Genomic DNA, 25236 nt, shown 5'->3' on the forward strand with positions numbered 1-25236 from the left:
GGAATTAGGCGGCTTACAAATGAAAGCAATATCTATGTTTGGACAATGACTATCTTGGGGACTTTATGGCTTTAATGAAATTCTATACATCAAAACTCTTTAAAATCCTCTGAGCCAAGACCATAGGAGCTGACCCTACTCTGCTGGGCCATGACACGGGTGGGGGAGGACATGGGTGGGGAGGGCAGAGGGAGGAGCCTCACCAGGCCCTGCCATGGTGGTTGACTGCTGGGAGGACCTCCAGTCACCCCACCCCAGGGCTCACAGAGAGCTGGATCTCCTGCATGGGGGACGGATCAGCCTCAGGAGTAGGGAAGCACACCCTTGCCTCTACCTTTCTCAGGTGTATGCAGAGTAGAAAGGAACCGGATCAATCATCAGAAGCAGTGGTACAGGGGACCCCTAGGGTCCTGGAGACCCCTTCTGGGGATCCACAAGGCCAAAACTATTATCATAACACTAACTTGTTATTTTCCCTCTTTCTCTCACAGGCACACAGTGGTGTGTTCTGGAGACGATATGACACGATGTCACAACAGAGTGACTGCAGAAGCAGGATCTGCATGAGAATTCTGCTGTCTTCTTAAAGCCAGATGTGAAGGAGACTAGCAAAAATATTTTAAAAAGTGCCTTTTTCTGATTTTTTTGAAAAAAGTTATTTTTCATAAAATATGTAATTTATGGTAGTATTTACTGGGCTTGTTTTATAAATGAATTAACACATATTTTTAAAATTTCAGTTTTAATTTTTAATTCTGTAAATATCAGCAGAGATGTCTCACCTATAAAGAACTATTCTCTGGGGTTCTTAACGTTATTCAGGGGTGTTCTTAGTGTTATTTAGGGGTCTTAAGACCAAAAAGTTTGAGGACCACAGAAGTTACTGAGTGTGCAGAGCACCTCACGTCATTAGCATCAGTGTCTCTGGGCCACATTATGTGCCCACTCTGGACCAATACAAAATAAGTAAGTGGGTCCAGATTTTAGTTATGCTATTTTGAATTTAAGGGGATGTTGTGGTCTAGAAAGATATATTTTAATTGTAGTTGTATAGACTATGTAAGGAGAAAAGAATCTTTACCTATGAGTGGGGAAAAATACTTTAACTACCCATATTTCAGTAATACTGGAGTTTTAATTCAGTATTTATTGCAAGTCTTCTCAGAGCCTTCAATGTGAACTTTAAAGGTATTGTGAATCTCTGAGGGAACTATACTACATGGCATTTTCCAGACTTATTTGACCATAAAACTTCTGTTAGGGACAACTTAGGGCTAATGTTTTAAGGAACGCACTTTGTGCTTTATTCAGCAAAAAGATGAGCTGTTCTCCCAGTGCTGAGACTGTGGCTCCGAAATGGATTCTTAGGGCCGCTCCAGCAGGGAACCAAGAGTGTGGTTGTGCCCTGTACTCTGGGGTGAGTAGGTGTTGGTTTGGTGGGGGCTGGCATGGATGCCAACCTGATGGAGAGTTATGAAACAGGGGGACAGAGAGGTGATTTTGAAGCTAGGGCAGACCTGGGGATAGGCTTTCTAGATCTGGTGAAAAATATAGGATCTGGGGATGAAAGCAGCTGCCCACAGGTGGGACATGACCCTGTATGAGATGGAAGCTCAGGGAAGGTGTTACCTGTCACAACAGAAGGTTCTGGGATAGAGTTTCCACTTGGCTCATAAGGTCGGGATGGCACAAGGCTATGGAATGGAGCCTATGCTCCTCAGCAGAAGGGCAGCTGTTAATCTGATAGGAGACAACCTGACACTCTGCCACTGTCACTTGGGGTGAGTTTCCTAACCTCCCTTTGCTGGGCTTCCTCACCTCTAATTGGAGTAGTAAATGGACAGTAGCACTTTGCCCTTGATGGTAGTCCCACACTGGATTGAGCTGTCCCTGTGAGGAGACCCTCCACCCAGGTTTCTCTATTTGCCCCTCCGGCCTCTGATTGGGTGCATAAGTTGGCTCAGCCATGTGGTGTGGAGGTGGCGTCTCAAATTCCATCTGGGGGATGAGAGAGAAGTAGGAAACCCAGTCTCAACTTTGGGTTCGGCAGTGTTCTCTGCAGAGCTCCCTGGAAGTTTGTTCATTGGGGTGACCCAAGTTAATTAGGGGAGAATTCTTCCCTCAGTATGTGCCTGCCCTGTGGCACTGAGGACAATCCCCCAGCTCCTTGAGTACTCCTAGGGAGGGGGCTAATCCATGTTGGGACTCAGCTCATCTCTGTGTGATGGAGAGGTGGTCAGTCAGCTGTTTGTGTGTGCTTGGTCCTAGGCCTCTTCTCTCTGAGATAGAGGAATGTATTAAAACATACATCAACTTTCTTGCTTGTGAGGTGGATTTGGAAATGGTAGCTTGAACTGGAGCAAAGGTCATGCATAGATATCTGGGTGAATGGAACTCACTCAACTAAGACCCCAGGCCTCCCTGGAGCACTGAGCAGCCTGCAGATCCCATCTGGAGAGGGTCCAATGCTCTGGCCTCAGTCTGAGCAGCAGAGCTTGAAGCTTGCTTTGCTTTTCCTAGTATCATCAGATGACTCCTCTTTTGTCCTTGAAGGGCAGGGAGGAATACAGGATGAAGAGAAAGCCGAAAGGTTTCCTTCCAAATCTTCCAGAATGTCTGTAGTTCCTAATTTTCTGAGTCACTCAGGGCTGTGAGTAGTCTGTTGCTTGGAAATGGCCATTCTCCACAAGGCAGGGGAGGCCGACAGCCCCCTTCCCAGGTTGACCTGCCTGGCTTCCTGCATAGGCCATCTGTCCCCCAGCTGTGCTAGTCAGCTTTCCACCACTGTGACCAAGTGGCTGAGATAATCAACTTAGTAAGGAAAAAGGCTTATTTATGCCTTAAGGTTTCAGTCTACAGCTGCTTGGTTCTGTTGCTTTGGGCCTGCAGCAGGACAGTACCTCATGGCAGGAGTGCCTGGTGGAGGACATCTATTCACCTCATGGTAGCTGGGAAACAGAGACAGGAAGTGGCTGGAGTTCCAATATCCCTTTCAAGGAGACACCCTTCATGACCTGCTTCCTTCCTCTAGGTCCCACCTCCTAGAGGTTCCAACATCTCCTAAAGAGCACCACAGTCTGGGGACTGTGTCTTTGCCAGGACATTCAAGATCCAAACTATATACCCCGGCTGAGCTGCTCTCTCAGGCTGATCTGGCAGGCAGTGGGGTTGGCCCGAGCAGGGAAGGGCACCTCTTCTGGGTTCATTTGATTCTGTGAAGTCTTTTGCTGTGGATCTCTCTATACTTGGTGCCTAATTTGTGACGGGCGACTTGATAATTTTCTTTTTAAAATCACCAACTTTGACTTGAGCCAATATGGTATTTTCCTAGTTATCTTTGCTCAAACAAACATTAAAACTAGTTTGCATTCTTCGAGCCTAACTAGGCAGGGAAGCTGGTATAAAGCTGGAGGGGGATTTCTGGCTGGGAGAGGGACTGCCACAAGGTTTACTTCAGCAGAAGCATAGATTACACAATGAGGCCTAGGAGAACTGCTTTTCTGCTTCCTGGGGGAGGCTGGGAAGGGCTAACAACCTCTCAGATACAGAACTCAGTCCCCTATTGATGTGACCTTGGGCCACTTACATTTGCAAGGACAATTTCTCTTCTCTCGTACATTGTTTCAGGATTTTTGTGAAGATTAAATGGGATAATGTGGTTAAAGCATATAACAGTTCTTGACACCTAATATCTCAGTAGTGAATGCTCAGCACATAAAGGGCTGTCGTTTGTTTTGTACTCACCAAAACCCAACAGGAGGAGCGCCTTCCTTTCTGCCTCTTCTATGCAACCTCCTTCCTGTCCTGAGGTTTCCTGGTTTTTCTTCTTCGTCCAGTCCCTGCCATTCTTGTCTATATTCCTGGCACCTTTGCTTAAAATGAACCCCCAGTTTAGCTCAAGTCCCTTTTACCCTATGAGGCTGTCCTTGACCGACCAACCCAGACTTGGTAGCCATTTTCCACTTTGATTGGCTCAGTGTGTTCCAAATTCTTGGGAGCCAAGGAAGACTCATCGGCTTCCAGATTTCCCAGGTACTTAGAATATTGTAACAGAAACCAAAGTAATAGAAGTGTAGTGAGCACCTACAGCATCATCTGTCTATCCTGGGCAGAGACTGAGAGTTTCTTCCCCCTGTCCATTCCTTCATTTTCCTTACTAACAGAACTTATGTATAATAGAGGTGGCAACAGACCCAGGTTAAAGACGTTTTCTAGCCTACCTTATAGGTAGGGTGGCCAATGATATATATGGGTAAAATTCTAGGAAAGCTCTTTTAAGTGGGTTGACTCACTTGGTAAGTTCCACTTTCTAAACTCTATTCTCCTTATTGAGGAATGAGTATGTGATGGTTGGAGATCCTGCAACCAGTTCAAAGCCATGAGAATAAGAGTCCCTCTGAGACAGCAGGATAGAGCTTTGGCACATGAAGATATTTGTGACACCACTTGTCTGGTTACCTCTTTATATATGGTGGAAAAGAGACACAAAGAAAGCCCTTTACAGCTTCTTCTGTTGAAGACAAAATTTGGGGGACTTTGATATTGCCAGCAGAACACAATTCCTTAGTTGAGTTTGTCAGCTTTTTGTCACTGTGACAAATACCTGAGATCCATCTACTTAAAGGAGGAAGGGTTTGTTTTGGCCGAGTTTCAGATTTCAGTCCATACTCACTTGGTTCTGTTGTTTTGGGGCCTGTGGTGAGGCAGAACATCATGGTGGGAGCGCATGGTGGATCAGAGCGGCTCACCTCATGGTGCCTGGGAAGGACAGACAGAAAGAAATTAATGGGGTTCCAGGATCCCATTCAGGGGAACACCACCATGGCCTAGTTCCCTTCTGGTAGGCCCCGCTCCTAGGTTCCACCATCTGCCAATAGCACCTCAGGCTGGTGACCAAGTCTTTAGCATACAAGCCTTTGGGGGACATTGAAGATGCAAACCATAACACTCAGTGAGGTTCCTTCCCTACCACAACCAGTGATGTGGTCTCAGATGACAGTATTTGTAGCTCAAAGTGGTTTAGTGTCAGCTGTTGTCCAATTAAAATATGACATGGTGACAGGCCTAATGAGTTTCAGTGCCACCCTAACTTTCCTGTGATAGCTTTTTCTATATAAATATTAATTATCAAAGAAATGATTAAAAATGATAGAGATGAAAGAAAAGTCAAAAAAGAGGAGCCTCATTATTTGCAAACTGACTAAATATGCCATTATCTTTGGCCAGTTAGAGAAAAGAAGGAGACTTCTGGTCACAGAGGCCAGCCATCATCACAGTGATTCTGGTGGACACGTATATGAAATCATTCAGATAAAGAAATGTGCCCCTTGGCTTGTCTTCACAAAATATTTGAAAATATTATGAAAGCTTCAAATGCATTCTTTTTGCAAAACCATTTCTATAATGATTGGATCCCCTTCTATGACCATTATTTCCAGTGCAGAGCTATCTGATTGAATGCTTTTCTCTAGTCCCCAAGAGCCTGGGCACCTCACCACAGTCATTCTCACCCCTGGAAAGGAATGAGAGCTCCCTAGGATTAGGCTGGTACAGCCCCAGACTCTGAAGAATCCTAAAGAGACCCCTAGAGGGACTTCATCCCTCTGGAAGTCATTTTATTAGATTAGTACCCAGTGGATGGCAGCTTATCAAAGCATTGGAAGCCAAACACATTATATTCCATTGCCAGGATATAAAGACACAATTTAGGGGTGCTGCCTCCTGGGGAGTAAATTAATTAACAGTTATGAGGGATTCCTGGAGGAAGAATTGGATATTTTCTCATTGATGTTAGATATACACCTTTGACCCAGCAAAAGTTGTGTCCATTTTTATTTTCTGAGACAATGCAGCAGTCAGCTCTGGAATCACTGGGACATGATCAGAGGGCGAAATAGCCCATCACATCATTAAGTCTTTATCAAAATTCCCCCAACCGTTGGATGGGAGTTTAATAATGAAAGAGCTAGTTATGGCTTATGCAAATGATTATGACAGCACAAAATGCTTTTTAGTGATTTCAAGTTAGAATTAGGCAACAGCAATAGGCACAAACAGCCACTTAGGGGACATGCCAGCTGCTTCCAGCGAAGCTGCTGACATTAAAACAGGGAAAGGCACTAAAACAGACACAATTCAAGTCATAATTTGCTTGCTAAAAATTTCCTTTTTGTGTCTGCAGTCTTGAAGGATTGTCCTGAATAAGGGCATTCATAAAGACAAGCCAGGCCCAGCCATCTAGGAGTGAGCAGCAAATTTCTTTCCCTGGGGTAATAAGGATGGAGACAAAGTGAAGACCTTCTAGAGAAACACACGGACAGCCCCAGCTGAGATGTTCTTCTGGAAGGGTGGCAGCCCATGGCTGCATGTGGTTTTGAGGCCCAGACCAGCCCTGGCTCTGGTCTAACAGGGGTGGAACTGCATGGAATTCCAAACCTCCTTCCCCTCCTTTGCTCTCCCACCCTGCACTTTCCACTGCACATTAATTAACAGAAAAACTGCTTTGTCTCCAGCAGAGGATCTCCTTGACCTGCAGCAAAGTTCTCCTTTGAATTCAAAGTCTGTCCTGCCTTTGTAGAGTTCAAAAAACCCCATTAGCTGTTCTGTCTCTGATTTCAATGACCTGTTTGTTTTTCTAACACCTCTCTGGTACTTTGCTGAAAGGGCTTGGCTCCCACACTCCTTCCTTCCCTGTGGTCTGGGGAGTACTGCTGTGGGTGAGCTGTTTATTTACACATCTTTTTGGATCATTAAGTGAGAAGGGCGCACACTTCTCTCTTGGCAACACATTTAAACATGAGCCTGAGTTTTCCTTCTTAACTTACTTTCTTGTCAACACAGTGATAGTTGTTCAAAAGGACATTCCCATATAGTGCTTTTCAAATATATATTTCCCAGAATTCTGTTTAAACTTAACTTGGTAAGTTTTCAGCTTTTAAATGAACTTATGTATGTAACTACAAAGAAATTTTGTGCTAAAACCTTTTGTGTGTGAAACTACTCTGTGGATATTTTGATAGATTTGAAATAAAGTGGATTTTTGGTTCTAGGTTTTAAAAACAAACATTATATTCCTTTTAGAAGCAACTGCTACTTTTTTATTGGAGTAAACTGTATATGGAGTGAAGTGCAGATCCTATTAGTACATTTTGATGCTTTGATACATGTATACACCTATGTAATACCACCCCAATCAAGATATAGAATATTTCTACCATCCCCAAATGGTGTTTGTTTTTCTGTTCTTGAATTAGAATCACCCAGTATGTATTTTTTTGCAAACTATTTTCTTCTTCTGAGCAGCATATTTTGGGATCTATCCATGTCACGGTATCTGAGGCTCATTCTTTTTCTTGTGGACTAGTACTCCATTTCATGAATAAGTTGGACACTTTTGTGGGTTGTTTTCACTTTTTGGCTATTATGAATATTGCTATCACGAGCAATGCTATTTAAAATACCTAGTAAGCGAACAGCAAGGGCCAAGCTTTCAAATGTTGTTTTCATTGTCAGCCAGTTTGATCATGGAAACAAAATGACCATCTGACATATTTGCATAAGTGTGCCTTAAGGATACTGCTGAGGCCTCAGAATGAGAGGATCACCTAGTGACAAGTTTTAATAAGCCTATATTAACAGACAGGGCTCACATGGGGATTCTCAGCCTGATTTCAGTCATCAGGACTCAAAATGTGATGCCAATGGTGGTAGATGAGATGAAGTTTGCTAATACATAACACAGACTTTTTACATTTAATAAGCAAATGTTTATTTTTATGGTTCATTTTTAATTATGGCTAGTGATAGTTTTCATTGGAAAATTTTAAGAAAGTAGTGAAAAATGCTTAGTAAATAATAGTTTGGTTGGAACTCAAATGACTGGATTTGAAAAACTCTTGACACTGTGGCTTAGGCTGACACTGTGGCTCTAACATTGTTGCTCACTGCCTCAGTCCCCGCTGGCTCTGTGATCCTTAGCAGCTTACTCTCCAAGTTTGCTTTGGGTCTGCACAAAGGAATAAACTCAGATCTTCTCCATTTGCTGTGGGGGTTAAATGATATCATATGCAATGCTCTTAGCACATGGCCGTGCACAATGAAGTGAACTGTGCGGTATTTCAGTGCAAGAATCAGCAATCAGCAGATAGCCAAACAGTGGCAGGGATTAGTGATAGAAGATTTCTGGGACTGTGTGGTCACTAGTTCTAATAAGTACAAAATGTCCCTGGGCTTCAAAGGTCAAACCTTTACACAAGTGTGTAGAAGTGAAAGATGAACACTTTACATCTGACTTTCCAAGTTTAAAATTTCAATGATAACATTCCAAATCTGTCCCTCTCTTCTAGGCAAATTCTATACTCCAAGTTCCAGATCACCTGGCAAGATGGTAGTGAGGGGCTCTTGCCTGACTGCACTGTGCCATCGCCCAGGCAGCTTTTTAAGAATACTGATGTGATGTTTGGATCCCACCCTTGATGGTTTTGATGGTCGAATGAGGCCTGGATCTCCTTAGTCATCAAAGTTGATCAGATGATTCTAAGGTGCTGCTGGGTGAAGCAGCCTTGGTCTAGCTTACCAACATTGGTTCAATTCAACCCGACCCTTCTGGAAAGGAAGTGGACTGGTCCTGGGTATTCAGAACCATAGATTCTTCTTGAGGGTTAAATTGGTATGCTACTTAGTAACATTAGGGCAGCAACAAAATATCAATATTGTTTTAGAAGGGCTTGTTTATTTCCACAGCTTGGAGGGAGTGGGCTTAGCTTTTTGATCAATGAAGGCAGTTTTCCATCATCCAGGCTCTCTGCAGTTTCCTTTCTACAGTCACAAGTTAGCTTTAAAGGGCATCAGATCTTCTGCCCAGTCCTTATAAACAGGCCTTTGGGCTCTATTAGAAGGTCTCATTGGAGGTCCAAGTGAATTCTCTGCAACCTAAATTTGGATCTCTTTTGAAATGCTGCCAGCCACAATGGGGTCACTAAAAGACACTGTTACTGTTTATCAGCTCAAGAGGCTCCAGATTCTTGTTTTCTTGACTTATCCAGTGAGGGCCTTCACTTTAACTCAGACACCAAAACATTAGGTTCAGGGAAGTGAGTGAAGCAGAGCTCAAATGGAGATGACATTGGAAAGTCCTGGTGTCAGTTCCTTGGGAAAATTCAGTGACTTTCCCATCTAGAGGGCTGTTTCCTGAGCTCTGCCATTCTGATGGTGCCAGCTGCTCAGGTATTCTCTTGGAAAGTCCATACCTCAGAAAAGCCTCCTTGTCTGTAGACTTCAGGAATCTTCTGGCTTTCACTCGTATTTCCATTCTGCTTTGGAGTCTAATCTTGGGCTTTTCCTTTCATGAAAGTATTTCCCCCACTCAGGTCTCCTTTCTTAGCTTCAAAAATGGTTTAGTCTTATCATTTTATCATGATTGCAGGGTATACTAAGTCCACACCTCTGGGTTGGACTTACCATATGGGTTGTTTTCCTACTTTTCTGGGAAGGATCTGGGCACTTTGGGCTCAAGGAAAAAAGTTACAAGACCCAAGAGGGCTTCAGATTGTGGGCCCCCCATTATCTCCACAGATGGAGAAAAACTCACAAGCCATGTTATGAAGTACCATCAAGACCCCTTGCCTCTCTGCCCCATCTCTAATCTAGGAATTACTGTTTCTGATGGAATTACTCAGTGAAATAATTATTAAGAATTGGTTTTGGCTTACTACATTGATGCCAACCAAGTAAATGCCCAACCACTGTTCTTATGTAATTACCGAGTTCTTTAAAATGACGCCAAAAGGAGCCTTTGCCAACTTAGTTATGGCTAGGCTGCCAGATGTAATTTCTCTTAGGTGAAAAGTGGTGTTAAATGCATATAACACTCTGTAAAATAAGTGATAAAACTAGAGCATTAGATTCAAAACAGATCCAAAGAAGTAAAATACTCAGATAAAGGAGGAGGAATGTTCGTAGCTCCATTCTTTGGTGCGATCCATCTCACACAGTGTTTATTAAATCTGCTTTTCCACGTTACATCCAGAAAATAAAAAAAAGGAAAGGGAACACATTTCCAAGGATGAAATTTCCACATTTATTTTTCTTTCATGTGCATAGAAAATGGCAGTGAAGTGTCCTATGAAAGAGGCAGGGAATGGGCATGGAGCTGCTCTGCAGACTGGACTTTGTGCTTCCCAAGTACACTACTCACTGTGAAAACACAGGGTGTTGGTGTTGGAGTTGGTTTCTAATTCTTATCAGTTCCTTGGGTTTCCCATTTGTTTTCTATGCTGTCAGTTTCTTCAAATCTCTTTTCAAATGACACACTGCATTACAAATGATGGCACTTAACCAATGTGGCATTTCCATATTTACACCAACAAAAGAAATTTACAAGACATAATAGCATACAATCTTGACATTTAGTAATAGCAATAAAACATGAAGGGCATCCATTTTATTTTCTTCTGTACAAACTATCAGAACATAACTTTATTCACATTAAAAAAATCATCTTTAATTTGATTTGACCTACACATTCCCCCATCTCATTTCACCCATTTCTCAAACCTCTCATCACATCACCCACACCTTCACCAGACTATAGAATCTACAAGTAATTAGATCTAACACCTAAATAGAGCTTAGAAAGTTCTTTCCCAAGAGTTTCCTCACTTCCCTGAAAATTCCTCAAAAAAGAAAAAAAAATGCTCTTCACTCATTCCTTCCATTTCACTTTCACATTTCATCATCAAATCAGCAAGACGGACTTTTCACCTCAATCCAAACAAGGTTAGAAAGAAAGAGTTCTCTGCTGAGCGTCTTGATGCTACACCCATGAATCTGGGGACCCTGGGTACTGTTCTGCTCTGTAAGAAGGTCGTTTAGTGGAATAAAAGTCTACGTAATTTGTGGTCGATTTCAGTCCATACTGTGTGGAGTAATCAGTAGAAGCTGGAAAATGAACTCGGTCATCAAAATAAGGATCTTCATAGCTATGAGGAGACTGTAAATACAATCTGTATGCATCAAAGTTCTTTCTGTTGGAGTCATCTTGACTATAATACAGCTGTTGATGCTGTTGACAAAATGGAAAGGCAAATGAGTGAAAGCAATGTTTAAAAGCACACATTTAAAGAAAATTCACATGGGCTTCCTCCTTTACATTTTTAAAGCAACATTCCTGGGCTTATGATTAGAAGTTGCTGCAGGTGCAGGGCATTATGGATGTTAAACTGCATTGGCAGGTAGGCTGGCTGAGTTTGCCCCAGTCCTGTCCAAGGTCTCTAGAGAAGCGGGTGCCTCAGGAAAGCCCAAGAACCTAGTGGCAGGTGGCCTGCGCTACCTCTCCTCCTTACTGGAGGCCCTGTTCTGCATCCTGCTGTACAGAGGCCTGTTACCATCAGATAAAGGGAGAGGAAGGTCTCAATGTTGGCTTTTACCCAGGGAATCTTTAACATACCATCAATTTAGTTGGGACTTAGATTTTTGGCCTTAGATAACTGAACAGTTTATAGAATCATCTTTTAAAGCATTTACCTCAGAGATGAAGCTTGAGTCTATCCTTCAATTTTAAACAACATATGTGGTTTGGGGAACAACAGTCACACTTTGGAAACTCTGTTGTAAATTGTGCTATTAAAGGAATAAGCAATCTCAAGGAAGGGATATGTGAGTAACTACGATTCTGGAGGAAAAGACTTCCCTAAGTTGGAGCTAATAAATACATCTAAAGAAAGCAAGGCTCTGTACTCCTGTGTGCCCACATAGTATACCCATGCCCCATTTCCTTTTGTGCTATTGTAGCTTTAACCTCACATTGATTCTTAACATCATGGTTCTATTTGTCTTTTTTATTATGTCTAAATGCCCCCACTTAGTAAAATGTAACAAATTTACTTCATAGTATCAACATCATATTCTGGAATTAAATTCATTCTAACCTTATAAGGTTTTCTGAGCTAAAATCTACCTAACAGGAGCTAATGCTATCATCTCCTTTTAAAGTTCAGTTATGATTCTGAGGCTATTTTATCCTGACTAAAAAAAATTATCACCTAATTCAGGTATAAGGTGCACACCTGTAGCCCAGCAACTTGGGAGGATCACAGCCTAAGCAACACAGCAAGAACCCACCTCAAAAACAAAACAAACAAACAAACAAACAAAAAAAAAAAAACTAGCATAAATATGAGTAATTTGGGAAGTTGTTTTTCTTTAATCTACAAAGAAAAGATAAAGGAGTGGAGAGGGGTCTTAGAACATCCTTACCCAAAGGATAGATACAGTTGTATCTTGGGAAACTCCAAGTGCTTTGTGTTATTAGAGGGTAAGTAGAAAGATCAGATGGCCCAGGTGGACCACAGACTCAGGAAAACCCTGAAACTGATTACAGGTCCCTTCTGAGCACAACCTTGGTGTGTTACAACCATGGTACCCCCTTTAGGATGGCTGTACTCCCCAGCCATGTCTGAGTCCACACTGACCTCTGAGATGAACACTCTGACCTCAAGGCCAAAACCTCAGAGTTTTAAAATCATGGCATATGGACAGGGAGGAAGTCATGAAGATGGAGAATGAAGTATACAAAAAGAGAACACTGAGATGAGAGTAGAGTGTGCTTACTAACCTTTACTCACGGGAGGATGGGAGAGGTTCTAGAGCTTAACAATAACAACAATAAAAAAGAATAGGAAAGGAACAATAGCTGGGCAAAGAATATGAACTAAAGACTTCTCAGCTGTTTCCATCAGTGGCATGGTGGTCTCAGCAGGACCCACATGGATACTCAAGAACATGAGGCTACTGCATAAGTGCTTTATTTAAAGGAGTGAAATCCCGGGGAAAACTCCTCGGGTCCTGCTGTGCTGGCTCAGCTCTGAGAAATCAACCCAGATGGGCCCCTTACTGTGTTACTATTAATCGGCTTTCTATACAAATGATATTGCAAATTCACCTGTAGCCGTCTATTTTGTTCTCTTGCTGGTGAGGAATAGGAACTGATGTAAATTGGTGAAGGTTTGCTGGAGCCTGTAAGAAAATATTTTATGAAATTAAAACTAGTGCTCATTACTCTGGTCCATTAGGCTGTGCAGTGTCCCCACAGTAGGGCTGATGCTGTCCCCCACAGGGACTGCCTTCCCCAGCAACAGCACAGACTGAGGGGTAGCAGCTTGGGCTCTCTGGAAGTAGCTTGACTATTGCTTACCCAGGTTAAGAGCAAAAATAGGCCTGTGTGTGTTTCAGCAAAAAGCAACATTGATGCACAGCCCATCAAAAAGGGGTCCTTCTGGAGCTCTGCTCAGACTTGGAGGGATTTCTCCAGCGGGTTTTGAGCAGCAGCACAACTCCTTGAGCTGAGGAGAGCCACTCTGCCAGGACTCTGAACTAGAGCCATGGATCAGAGAGGGAGGGTAATACACATTGGAACAAGCCCCAGGCCTTCAAATAGCTGAGATTGAAAAACCCCAGGTTCTGGGAAGAGCAGGCAGGGGCGGTTCTCAGCTGTGGGGCCACATGGAGGCACAATCTTGTGTTTGCCATAGTTAAGTATGTTGTAAAATGAAAATAACTTGGTAATTAGATAATTGTTCTTAAGAGTCCGTGGAAGACTCCTGATGATGTCATTGGTTACCCTTCAATTATTGTTAAGGCTAGCAAAGATTTTTTATTTTTTAATGAGGAAAATGAAACATACTTGAGGCAAATTAGTTTATTGAAGCAAGCAAGGAAATACAGAAGGGTGTGCATGCTAAAGAGGAGATCTTTAAAATACAGCAGGCCGCTGCAAATCTGAAGCAGCCATGCACTTCAGTTTGTGCATTTCCTTTTGCACAGAGCTTGGTATTTGAAATGTAGCATCTGCAATTTTCTGAGCTATTAATTGCCATGGTAACAATAGTCGATTAGTAAACAGTCCTGTGAAATCACAATTTCAAAGACAACAGCATAACTGAGATTGCTCCCCCAGCAGTAGTTAAGTTGCCAACAGCTTTTATTTATTCCTTTTTAATAAATAGGTTTTTTGAGAAAAGAATACTTTTTTTGGTGGGGGGGATTGCTGATACTGACTTATTTGAAGCCTCTGTAGTAATAATTTGCTAGATAGTTGAGAATGGGGGTAATATGAAATCTTGGTAGCCTTTAGGCTAGCATCCTTTAAAATAAATTTTATGCACATCTTTCTGAATAGATAAAAATATTAACACTATGTAACATTATTTTTGTTATTCTTAAAAAAACAATCATTCTGAGGAGAATCACATTATACATTATGCAAAGTCATTCAAATTCAGTCTTTTCCATGAAAATGTAAATGGAATTGATCTCCATTCTCTTTTCTGGTTTAAAAGAGATGAGCCATTCTAGAAGTGGCCCCTGCAAAACCACACAGAGCCCAGGGATCTGATGCATGAGGGACACAGAGAGAGACTGCTCAAGCAGGGAGGGAATGAAGGGATTGTCCCTCTGGGCAGCCAAGTGATACATTTGGATCTAGCCCTCCTTTTATTCATGGCCACTGTTTAACTATATTAGCTCATTTTATATAAACAATTGGAAAAGGCAACATCTGAAAATAAGAAAGAAGAGACTGGTTTCTGCTGGGGGACCGTCTCAATGCGAGCACAAGCTACTTCCCAGAGCACTGCTCAAGTGCCCAGAAACACGGCTTTTCAAGGTACTGCATCACACACCCAGCTGGCGTCTTACCAGGGTACAGGCCTTTATGTGTGGCATCCCCTTGGCTATTGTAATACTGCATAGGTGGCTGGGTCCTATCGTATTCAGAGCGAGGGTCTCTGATTCCTAACAGTGCTGGTGAGGAAGAGGTGCTGCCGACTGAAGGGAGAGGCAAAGGAGCAAGGAGAGAGAGAGGGGGGGGAAAGAGAGAAATCAGACTGTCAGCGTCTCTGGAAATCCTTTCCAGAAAAACAAAGGTCAGTAATTAGAAATGCCACACAGCTGGTGCTAGAAGTCAACTCTCAGAGGTGCTGGGAGTTGAGGAGCAGCCAGACCCGAGCACCAAGCACCAACCACCAAGAACACAGCCTCTAAGTCTGCCCCTGCAGAGTCAGCAAGGTTGACCCCGACTGCTCCCCAGCTGCAGAGGAAGTGGCCCAGCTGGAGGGGTGCAGCACACAGGCCATGCGGGTCTGCCCTCAGTGACTCCATCAGCCCTTTGGAACTCAGTGATCGGAGTAACTTGCTGGCCATGCAAGAGTTAACATGTGCTATTTTATGACTGCAGTTCAGTTGCTTGTAAAACACCCACCTATTATCTTTTATGTACCGCTCTTCAGGAAACAGAGGCTTTATGGCATGTTTGATTTCTAATTATTTCAAAATATCTCCATCTCTCAATGTGTTTGATTAAGAGTGCCCAGTCCATAAAATTTATAAATCTCTTTATGGTCATCTGCCATCAGGGAAATCATGCAAGCTCAGTACTGGTCATGAAGGTCACGGTGCTAAGCCCTCCTTACAAGGCCCAGTTTGAGCCAAACACTTAATAATGCATCTACCCAATGGTGCTCCTTTGGACATTTTGTCAGAGATGGAAGAGAAACATTTCACATACATATATTTTCTTTTTCTCATAAAAAAAAAAATCTCATTTGCATGGAAGTTAATTACAAATTAGAGTGGCTATCTATTCCCTTGACACAGCCCCCAAACCTTAGCAACAGGGTCTGGCAAGTGCAAATGCTTTAAGTGGAAAACTGACTTTGCTGAGCCATCTCCTCACTGACACAGGGCTACTCTGTGCTGAGTACAGGGGAGCATGCATAGGCAGAGTCTCTGTGCTACTTATCTGGTTCACTTTCTAGGGGGTGTCAGGACAGAAAAAGACCTGCTTGCCTCTCACAATATATAAGCGAGGCATTGGAAGTGTCCATAAGCAGCTCCCACAGTAGTGCTATGGGATTGATGGTCAGTCCTTAGAATAACTGGATAAAAACCAGCAAAATATACCCTGCCTCTGAACAAAGTTCAAAGGGTTACCTAGGAACTGGCCCAGTGGCTAGTCAACACTTCTAGCACAGATGATTAAGAGGTCCATAAAACAAGTTCACTGCTTAGTAACTGTGTGCTGATTTGTTGAAAACGATTCTTTGCTTGTACACATGCTTTCATTAAGTGGTCAAAGTCTCTTGGTTCTGCTGGCATCCCTATTCCTAAGTCCCTAAGGGATTCTGAACATTTTCATAAAAGACAGCCTCAGGCTCAGCAAGGATGTTAAAAACCAGACATAGGACTCTCTGAAGAAAACTCACAATTTTAAAACTAAGTTATAAATATCCACCATACATAGTAGGCACAGATAATGCTAAAAGATTCCCAGTACAACTGGGGACATCCAATTATGTGCAAGCTCCACCAGGCATGTATTAGTCTTTTTGTCCACATTTGTCCACATGAGCAATAAGACTGTCAGCAGCAGCATAGTCGACTACAGCAGATAATATTTATAAGTCAGAATGGTGATTTAAAGCCAAATAAAATAAGATACTTATTACTTTCCTTATTTCATTTAGTTAAGAATTAAATTTATAGTTTTGACTTGGCTTGGTAGTAATAACCTTCTCTTGCATGTAAAAACAATTTAGTCTGAATCTCAAAACATTCTTACCACCAAGTTTAACAGTATAGATAGGTAGGTGTCACGGTTGCCAAGATTATCAACCTAAAAGCCAAAGGGAATGCCTACAAAGCCATTCTGTGAGGGCTGCTCCCGTGGCTGTGGTGCTGGGGGTCGGTAATGCAGCCGGGGAACCCGGGGCCTCTCCAGACTGCAAACCAAAAGATCTTGTTCAAGGACTCTGTTTCTAAGAGATTTTACCAAAGAAACTAAAGAATCACTTTGGAGTTGATTCCAAACTTGAGGCCAGTAGGCAGTCAGGGCGGCCATTTTCAGGTCTCACCCAGTGTGCCTCCAAGTGTGCCGTTTCCAGGTACCTGTCCAACTGGCCAAATGTAGATTCCAGGGCCCCTTCTCAAACCTAGTAAAGGGAAATCTTGGTATGGGGAGAGACACTGGGATTCTTTTATATACTGCAGCTGATGTTAACTTGTATAAAGTTTTCAAATGGAAGGAAGAAAGTGGGTTTACTGTTTATAACAGTGTGTAATTCCCAAAGAAGGCTTTCCGCTTGATGTGCAGTGTCAGAGGTGACAGGCTTAGTCAGCTCATGTTCAGTCTTCCCTGGTGGGGAAATAATGTTCTGCTCCACAAATGCTCTCACAATGGAGTACAGTTTACGCACTGACCTGACTGAATGATGGGTGACATCTGTTGGTTGGTCGTGGACAAGGAAGGATGTGATTTGAATCGGTCTCGCTCTAATGTCGACACAGGTGTAATAAAATGGTTCTGATTCCACCCATCCTGTGGAGTGAAAGGAGAAAAAGAAACCTCTCAAATGAATAATGACATTTCATTACAATAAATGATTATGAATGTGTGCTCTGCTGAATGGTAATTATCCCAGAGCTATTCTTGTAGCTTACCTTTTTATAAATGCTCCGGAGGTCCCGATATTGCCATAATGTATTCAAGACCTGGGCTGCTGCCTTCACCACTTTCAGAGAGGACCTAGGGAGAGAGTAAGGACATTAATGAATGTGGGCAGCATGGCCTCAGCCTGCACTTGGAAAGACTGAGGCTGTAAACCAGTGGCTAAGAGGTCACAGAGATCACAGAGACAGAGGTTGCCCTGGGATGCATATGTGATCAGGTGTGCCCAGGAGTCCATCAAGGCTGGGGCTGGCTAGAGCTTGCAAGAGCCAAAGTGCAGTTCTCAGGTAGTCAGCTCTGTGGTAAGAGGCTGAGGCCAGGATAAGCCTAAGTGAGGGCCTCTTGAGGTGTCTGCCCCAACCTCCCTCCACATCTTTTTTTTCTTTTTTGTACCAGGAATTCAACCCAGGGGCACTTAACTGCTGAGTCACCTCCCCAGCCCCCCCCCCTCTTTTAATCTTTATTTAGAGATGGAGTCTTGCTAAGTTGCTTAGGGTCTCATTAAGTTGCTGAGGCTGGCTTTGAATTTACAATCCTCTTGCCTCAGTCTCCCGAGCTGCTGGAATTACAGGCATGCACCACCTGCCTGGCCCTTCCACATCACTATCAAAGGTCACTGACCTCACTGGCTTCCCTGGATTTTTTTTTATATCAATGTGACTGTGACCATATATCTTGTATCTGTGACCCTCCCAAATTAATTTTCCCTCTTCATTATTAGGCCTTCAGCTGCATACCTTCATTGCCTCGTGTCATTTATGACTTTTGTAGACAAATGTATGAGTTCTAATGTTCAGTTTGGAAAATATGGCCAGTGCTTATTGCAGGGTTACTGCACCCCTGAGTTCAATCCCATGGTTACTGCTTACTCTTGAAGACATTTTCTAATTGCTGGTGCTCTTTCTAAGCAATGCCTACCCTGGTCATTGAATTCACCTTGGGAGCCACTGCTCTCAATCAGTGACCTCACAGTAAGTGATGAGGAAAAGGCAGCTTCTTGCCTCAGCTGAGGCTCGGATCACCGCGGGAGGGGTGTGTTCAGGGACAACACCTGGGGAGTCTGACCTGAGGAGAATCCAATTCTGGTTTTGGAATTCATTTTAACACTGAAAGTCTGACTTCAAATGTATATACTAGGTACAAAATCTGATTTCCTTCCCAATTAAAGATGAAGTAAGTGGAGGAAAAAGAGGTGCATAGGCTATAAGTCACTTCCTTTGCTCCTGACGGTATAAAGTAAGTTTCCTGACGGTATAAAGTAAGTTGCTGAGGTTCTGAGGACTTAGGTGAGGGCCGAGAACAGGTAAATTCATGGGTTTCAGGGGCTCTGTTCTTGCTAGTGGTGCACATCTGAACTCACCTGCACCCACCTCCACTCTTTCCTCTCAGTGTTTCTGACTAGTTAAGAGTGGAACTAGGTAAACCAAACTGGCTCAAACAAAGCCTTTTAAAACTTTTCGCAAGTAACAGAACAAGGCACTACCTCCAGGAAATGAACAGAGATGAAATTTTAGGCACCCAAGATGACCTCTGGGAGACAGATTTTAGAAACCTCAGTTTACAACCATCCTACTCTTAGCTGGGTCCTACCACTGCTGCTGTTTATCTCCTTGTCTTTAAGTGACAGGCAGCCAGGACGGTGGCCTGAGAGGCAGTCCCCTTACTTGCCTGTGAGGACAACAGTTGTAACACTCGACAAGGCAGGACCATGCCTGGTTTATACCTCGATGCAGACAGGCTGGCTATTTTCAAGTACACATTCTATGAGTAGAAACTTGCATCATCAAACATGAGGACAGCAAGGAAGTTTCTTTTTTCTCCTTTGCAGTTTGACTTTTTGAAAGAGCTATGTATTCACATCTCTACTTCCCTTCATCCCATCTTCTCTTAAACCAAAGCTTCCACATTGTTATACAAGTGGTCAGCTCAGACCTCAACCTGCCTGAGCAGGGCCACTTGACCCTTGCTCATCTGTGTAACACCTCCTTCACTTGTTTTCTAAGACAACACCTGCTCCTGGTTTCCTTCTGAACATTCTGTCTACTCTTTCCTGGGCTTGTTTACTGAGTCCTCATCTCCTTTATCTCTAAGCATGAGGGATATCAGTCCTCAAACCTCTTCTCGATTTATTTCCTTAGTGGTTGCATCCTATTTTACTTCTCTAAATAAATCTTTTAGACACTGCTGATTCCCAAATTTATATTTCCAACCAAAGCCTCAACCCTGCTCTCAGCTCTCCATGTTTTTTGCTAGTGACCTTGGTATAATCTACTGCTGATGACACACCCGACTTAGATATCTAATAGACATCTCAAACGTGAAAATCCAGAGCAAACTCCTCGTCTTTCTCTAGTAGACTTCCTAGCCTCCAGAACTGGGAGAAATACACATCTGCTGTTTATAAGCACCCCTCACCCCTGAGTCCTTGATATTTTGTTACAGTAGCTCAAGCAGACTATGGCAGAGACAAAAAAAAAAAAAAAAAAAAAAACAAAAAAAACAATTCAGGATTAGGAGTGTTGCAATGAAGTAAAAATTAGAAAAGGGGCCACGTGATAGGAAAAAACATCTCCTAATATAATAGGTTTTAACTGCTGGAGACTGCTTAGCTTATCAGCATGTAAGAAATGCAGAAATAAGTCCTTTCCAACAGGAACATATCTTCAACAAAAGCCCTTATCACAAAACAAACCCAGGATTGACAGTCCCATGCAGGCCCCTTCCCCTGCAGACTTGCCTGTCTCCTCTGCCTTTGGTTATGTTCACCAGCTTTTCTATGCCCCCGGAGTCGGCCAGGGCTTTGGCATTCTCCATGTTTTTACTGGTGACCTCATGCAGAGCACAGCAGATGGCAGCCATGGTCTCATCGGACAGTATGCTGGGGCCGTTGCCACCTGGAAGCCGGTTGACCAAGTCTCGCATGGCATATTTACCTGCCCAAAATGCAAAAGATTAAGTTCTAAATTCAAAAGGTGCAAGGTTGTGTTATTGTTGAAAGATTTGGATAGTGTGCGGGCTCTTAAAAAAGAACCACTTTCAAAGGAGGCATGTAGAGGAAAGAAAAAAGCAACACCCACAGCAAAGAAGAAAAGCACAAATGTAATTGTAAAGTGAAGTTAACATTTACTGCAATGTCACTTGAAAAAATGATTGGTTATAAAACATTACTGTCAGTTGCTGAAAGAAAATATAAATCAATGCATAAAATTGGGTAGACTAACCAAGTTGCTTTAATTTAACTATTTTTAGTAAGAGTGAGTAATGAAGGAATTACGATAGTAAATTTTATTGTGGATTGAATTCTAACGCATCAAAAACACCTCAATTTCCCCTGGAAGCTTTTAAAAACTTCTCTTTGAACCTGGATCAAATAGAGCTGCCAAATAATACTTTTTATTAAGTCTTTCAGGTTCTTAACTTGTGAACTGGGCATAGTTACATACTTTTATCAAGCTGATGGTGTATATCAGCTGGCAATAACATTTTAGTCTCTTTAAAGGAAGACACAAATAACAATTTCTTATAATTATACATATATTATCTCCTAGGAGTAATGTAATAATAAAAAGGTACTTGATAAGACAAGGCTAGGGGAGTTTCATAGCTACTGAAGCAATTCTTTATAAACACTGAATTTTTCTTACTCCTCTCCAAAAGAGATTATCTCTAGCTTTTTCAATTTCAATTACCATCTGACAAACTGGAATAGATGCACTACAAACAAAAGAAATTAACTAAAGCTCAAGTAAATATTTTCTTAGTCCTTTTCCCCCCATGCTAATAATTGAATGGATGCTAAATGGGATTTTCATCAAAGACCTATTTATAAACAGTGGTAAAGACAGCAGTAGCTATAGACTGAGTAATTCCAGCACGTCAGAGGGAAGCTCTGGCTTATTCACAGCAGCATTGTTAAAAAGAGTGGAAAAACAATCATGACACTGGAAGGCCAGAAGATAAATGTGGGATCTGAGCACAGATGATAATTTAGCACTGGTGACTGTGAATGCTCACAAATGACCAAAAGGTGCATGACATGTAATTTGTCATTTTGTTAAGGAGTAGCTTTAAATTGCACTCGAGGCTTATAGCTCATTCTTCCTGTGAGTGAGTGAACCTGATGTTTCCCCCAAAACCTGTAGCTTCAGACAGAGGGATGGGTCCAACTCAGTTTAGTGTGCAGTAACTTTTGTGGAGTGACAAAACTTTGAAAAATATGAATAAAAATATATGCTGTGTATAAAGTCCGTTGTTAGTGCTCTTGATGGACATGAGGAGAGAGTGAAGGGCTCAAAAAAGGTGATAGTCTGAGGAACAGAAGTGCTGGGTACAGAAGAGCAAAATACTGAATCTGGAGGGGACTCCAGATCTCATAGAAATGATTCATTTGAAGGAAACAAGAAAAAGTGGATCATGGAATCGTTCAAGAGGGTAGGCAACATGCTCTCACAAGAGATGAAATGTGAGTGAAAGTTGAAAATGGGTTAATAACAGAAAACAGGGGGAAAACTTTGAGAAGGCCAGGACTCTAAATTCCTTCTTCTCAGAGGACCATGCACTTGGTGGTACTGGCTCCTTGCCTGATGTAAGGCCTGGGTCTTCTCTCAGGTGCAGCAGAAGATAGGCACAGATGTATGTGCCAACCATTTATGTTTTAGTATTAGGAACTCCTAAATTATACATGTTTCTTATAAGAAATTTAAAGAATACAGAGGTAACAAAAACAATTTAAAAAATTGTTCTTCAAGTTTTCTCTCAAGCAAATGTGGAACTCAGAGGAACAGCACATCTAGACTCAGGAACATGCTGGTCTAGGAACAGAGTATGGAGAGGCTTCCCCTCTTCTCTATGGGGACTGAATTGGGTGTGGTTGTGTTAAAAGCAGGTTGTCATGGGCAGTCCTGCTTGGCACTGTGTGAAGGGCTTCCCTTTAAGTCACCACATTTAAGTCTCACAGCAATTCTTTATTTTTAAATTTTTATTTGTTCTTTTTAGATATACATGACAATAGAGTGTTGACATATTATACATACATGGAGTAGAACGTATTCTAATTAAGACCCCATTCTTGTGGGTGTACATGATGTGGAGTTTCACTGGTGGTGTAGTCATATATGAACATAGGAAATTTATGTCCGATTTATTCTTTAAAGGTGTATATTGTCTTTGTTCTCTCTTCCTCTCTCTGTCATGGCATGCATTCCAGTGTAAACTGAACATAGATTTACATGAATACACACACAATCTTGCTCTGTTCTCCACCCCTTCCCTGTTGTCAGCTACAGGGCTGGTACGGACTTGCCCATTTGTAGGGGGCTGCCCTTATACCCCCTCTACTTTCTTCTTCACCTTGGGCCCTTGTTGGAACAGCAGGCATTGTCCACTCCTTTCAGAGATAGGCTGAGGAAGAATTCCTTTCATTTCCAATCTAGATGCAAGAATTGAGCCTGGGTGGGGTTATGGGACACTGGATTTCATGGTCGTGAGCAGCAGAGATCCAAGACTAAGCTCAGGTCTTTGGAGGGTCCCTGAGCTTTTCTTTAACCCATACTTTGCTTGGGAAGCGGCAATGCCCTGGAGACAAGCAAGCTACCTAGGGTACAAATGTTATGGAGGCACTCTTGTTGATTTTATGCATTTGCCAACCCTATCCTTGTATGAGTCCAAGGGTGAAGGCCTCCTAAAATTTTATGCCCTAGGGGCCTTGCTTTCCTTATCCTAGTTCTGATCCTGCCCTGGAGTGGAAATGGCCTTAGGACAGTGGTTCTGTCCTGAGAGGTTAAAAGCTACAAAAATGTTGATACAATTTCCTTTTTTAAATAAATTTTAAACATGATAGTGTTGGTGAATTAGCTGTTATCAGTGCTAGGAAAGGTAGAATCATAATTTTTTTTGTTGTTGTTGTTGCTCAAGAAATGGACTTCTCTTGGGAAATAAGGCACACCAAATCCATCAAACAGTGTTATAAGGTACAACTGAAATTGCTGGCTTTTCTGGAAATTTACCTTCTTCGATCAATGTTTAATTACTGTGCCTGCCTCCTCCTAAAAAAGAATGGTCACAAATCAGGGTATCCAAAATGCCAAGAGACTGGGGACTAGGGCTCAGTTGTAATAACTTCAAATAGCACTTATTTATAAATTGAAAGAAGAGTTTTGCAAATATTGTAGTTGCTCTCCTTTGCAGCTTACCTTATCACCAGAACATACCTATGAGCTCCTTGTTGCGAACGTCTAGTGCCATATTCCTCAAGGCAGTTGCCACAGATGAGACAACTCTATCGTTATCCATTCTCAGAAGTTCCACGAGGATGGGGAGCCCTTTTTCTTTTCGGACAGCTGCCCGGATGTATGCTGCAAACTAGTGAGCAAAACAAGGTAATACATAATGTAAAAATGGAGACCCACTCTCACATCACTGTCATCAAAAAAGATGTATTCAAAAGATGAACTAATAGATTAAATGTTTTCTTTCAGATTAGAGATTAAATCTGTGGTGCCAGTAAAGAAAAAAAACATAGTTTGGGAGAAAAAGATAGGCTGTGATGACTGATTTAAAAAGAAATCCCAAAGCCTGAAAATCTCAAACCACCATCTGCCAGATATTTTTGTGCAGAACAGAGAAGGCAGTGATTACTTTCTATCTCAGATACATAAACATGATTAAGGAAGGACTGCATGTTTTCTTTGCAGTTTGGCCTCATGCCAGGTCCAGAGGCTATAAATAGGATGGCAGAGACAGTAACCTGTCAACACACGTTAAAGGAGAGCCTGTCTCCATCAGGTCATTTATTTTTCCGTATTCCTTGTGACAATATTTAGATTTCAGTAACCTATCAGAGATTGCTTAGAAAAATCCCTTGTCTCAGAAGAAAGGGAATTCTCCAGAAATGACCAGCATCATAATTCATATATACAGGCAAAGAGTATGTATATTTGTGTGCAAAATGCATTCTCATTCAAGATTAGTTAGCTGCTGCTTTTTTAAAAAAACCCGCAGTCAAGGAATTCTTTTGTTACTACAAGGCAACTCAGTACAATGAGTAAAATTTGTGAGCCACATGAATTGGAAATGAATATTAAGTCATCAGTGAGGCAAGCAAAATAAAAAAAAGTAACATTTGAAAATGAATCTTTAATATTGTTTTGAGCTTTGAGCTTTAATTGACACTTTTACCAATGCAAATCATCCTTTAAAATCAGGATAATTGAAAGATGTTGCTTATGAAACATCTAAGAGTTTCCTGCTGTGGCCAAGATATGAGAACAAAGATCTACCAGACCTTTGTATTATTTTTAACATTAAAATATGTGATTGACACCCAGCCTCTTGAATACCAACAGAATAGATTATCTTAACAGTACAAATAAGAGGAAGAAATGCCTTTCAAAGATCTCATTGATATTCTTCATATGAAATGATACTCTTAGTTTCTAAATCAAATGAATTCTACAGGGGGGAAAGAGAGCACAGGACTTGCTATAGGCTAAAGCACTCAGGCAGTTTTATCAACTTTTTCTGAAACCTGCAAAGCCAACTCCTTCTGTCTCACTTGGAGACCACCCACCCATCCAGGTACTAGTAGTCATCCCTGCTCCCTGAACACCTTCTGACTTGATGATGTCTGTGGCCATGATTATCTTGTTGTCTTAATGAGGGTCCAATATTTTGACTACCTCTGATACTATGAAATCACTTAAATACCATGTTTGTATTTAAAATGAGCTTGTCACCTG

The 25236-nt window shown here is 42.1% G+C and overlaps 1 protein-coding gene across 7 annotated transcripts in view; it reads right to left on the minus strand.

Annotated features, from left to right (window-relative positions):
- Positions 1-10054: 10054 nt before the first annotated feature.
- Pkp4 (plakophilin 4) overlaps positions 10055-25236 on the minus strand; it is a 244136-nt gene continuing 228954 nt past the window's right edge. For 4 of the 7 annotated variants that reach the window (XM_027938028.3, XM_027938026.3, XM_071619160.1 and 1 more), the window contains 7 exons: positions 23710-23860; positions 20238-20433; positions 17494-17578; positions 17254-17371; positions 14695-14823; positions 12941-13014; positions 10055-11062 (listed from right to left, as the gene is read on the minus strand). In XM_027938028.3, the coding sequence (XP_027793829.2) occupies positions 10814-11062; positions 12941-13014; positions 14695-14823; positions 17254-17371; positions 17494-17578; positions 20238-20433; positions 23710-23860 (1002 nt within the window). In that variant the 3' untranslated portion in view covers positions 10055-10813. The remainder of the gene's footprint in view (positions 11063-12940; positions 13015-14694; positions 14824-17253; positions 17372-17493; positions 17579-20237; positions 20434-23709; positions 23861-25236) is intronic. The other 3 variants (XM_027938029.3, XM_034635857.2, XM_071619161.1) reach the window with 2 other exon arrangements.

This window comes from Marmota flaviventris, chromosome 11, assembly GCF_047511675.1.
Source record: "Marmota flaviventris isolate mMarFla1 chromosome 11, mMarFla1.hap1, whole genome shotgun sequence".
Lineage (NCBI taxonomy): Eukaryota > Metazoa > Chordata > Mammalia > Rodentia > Sciuridae > Marmota > Marmota flaviventris.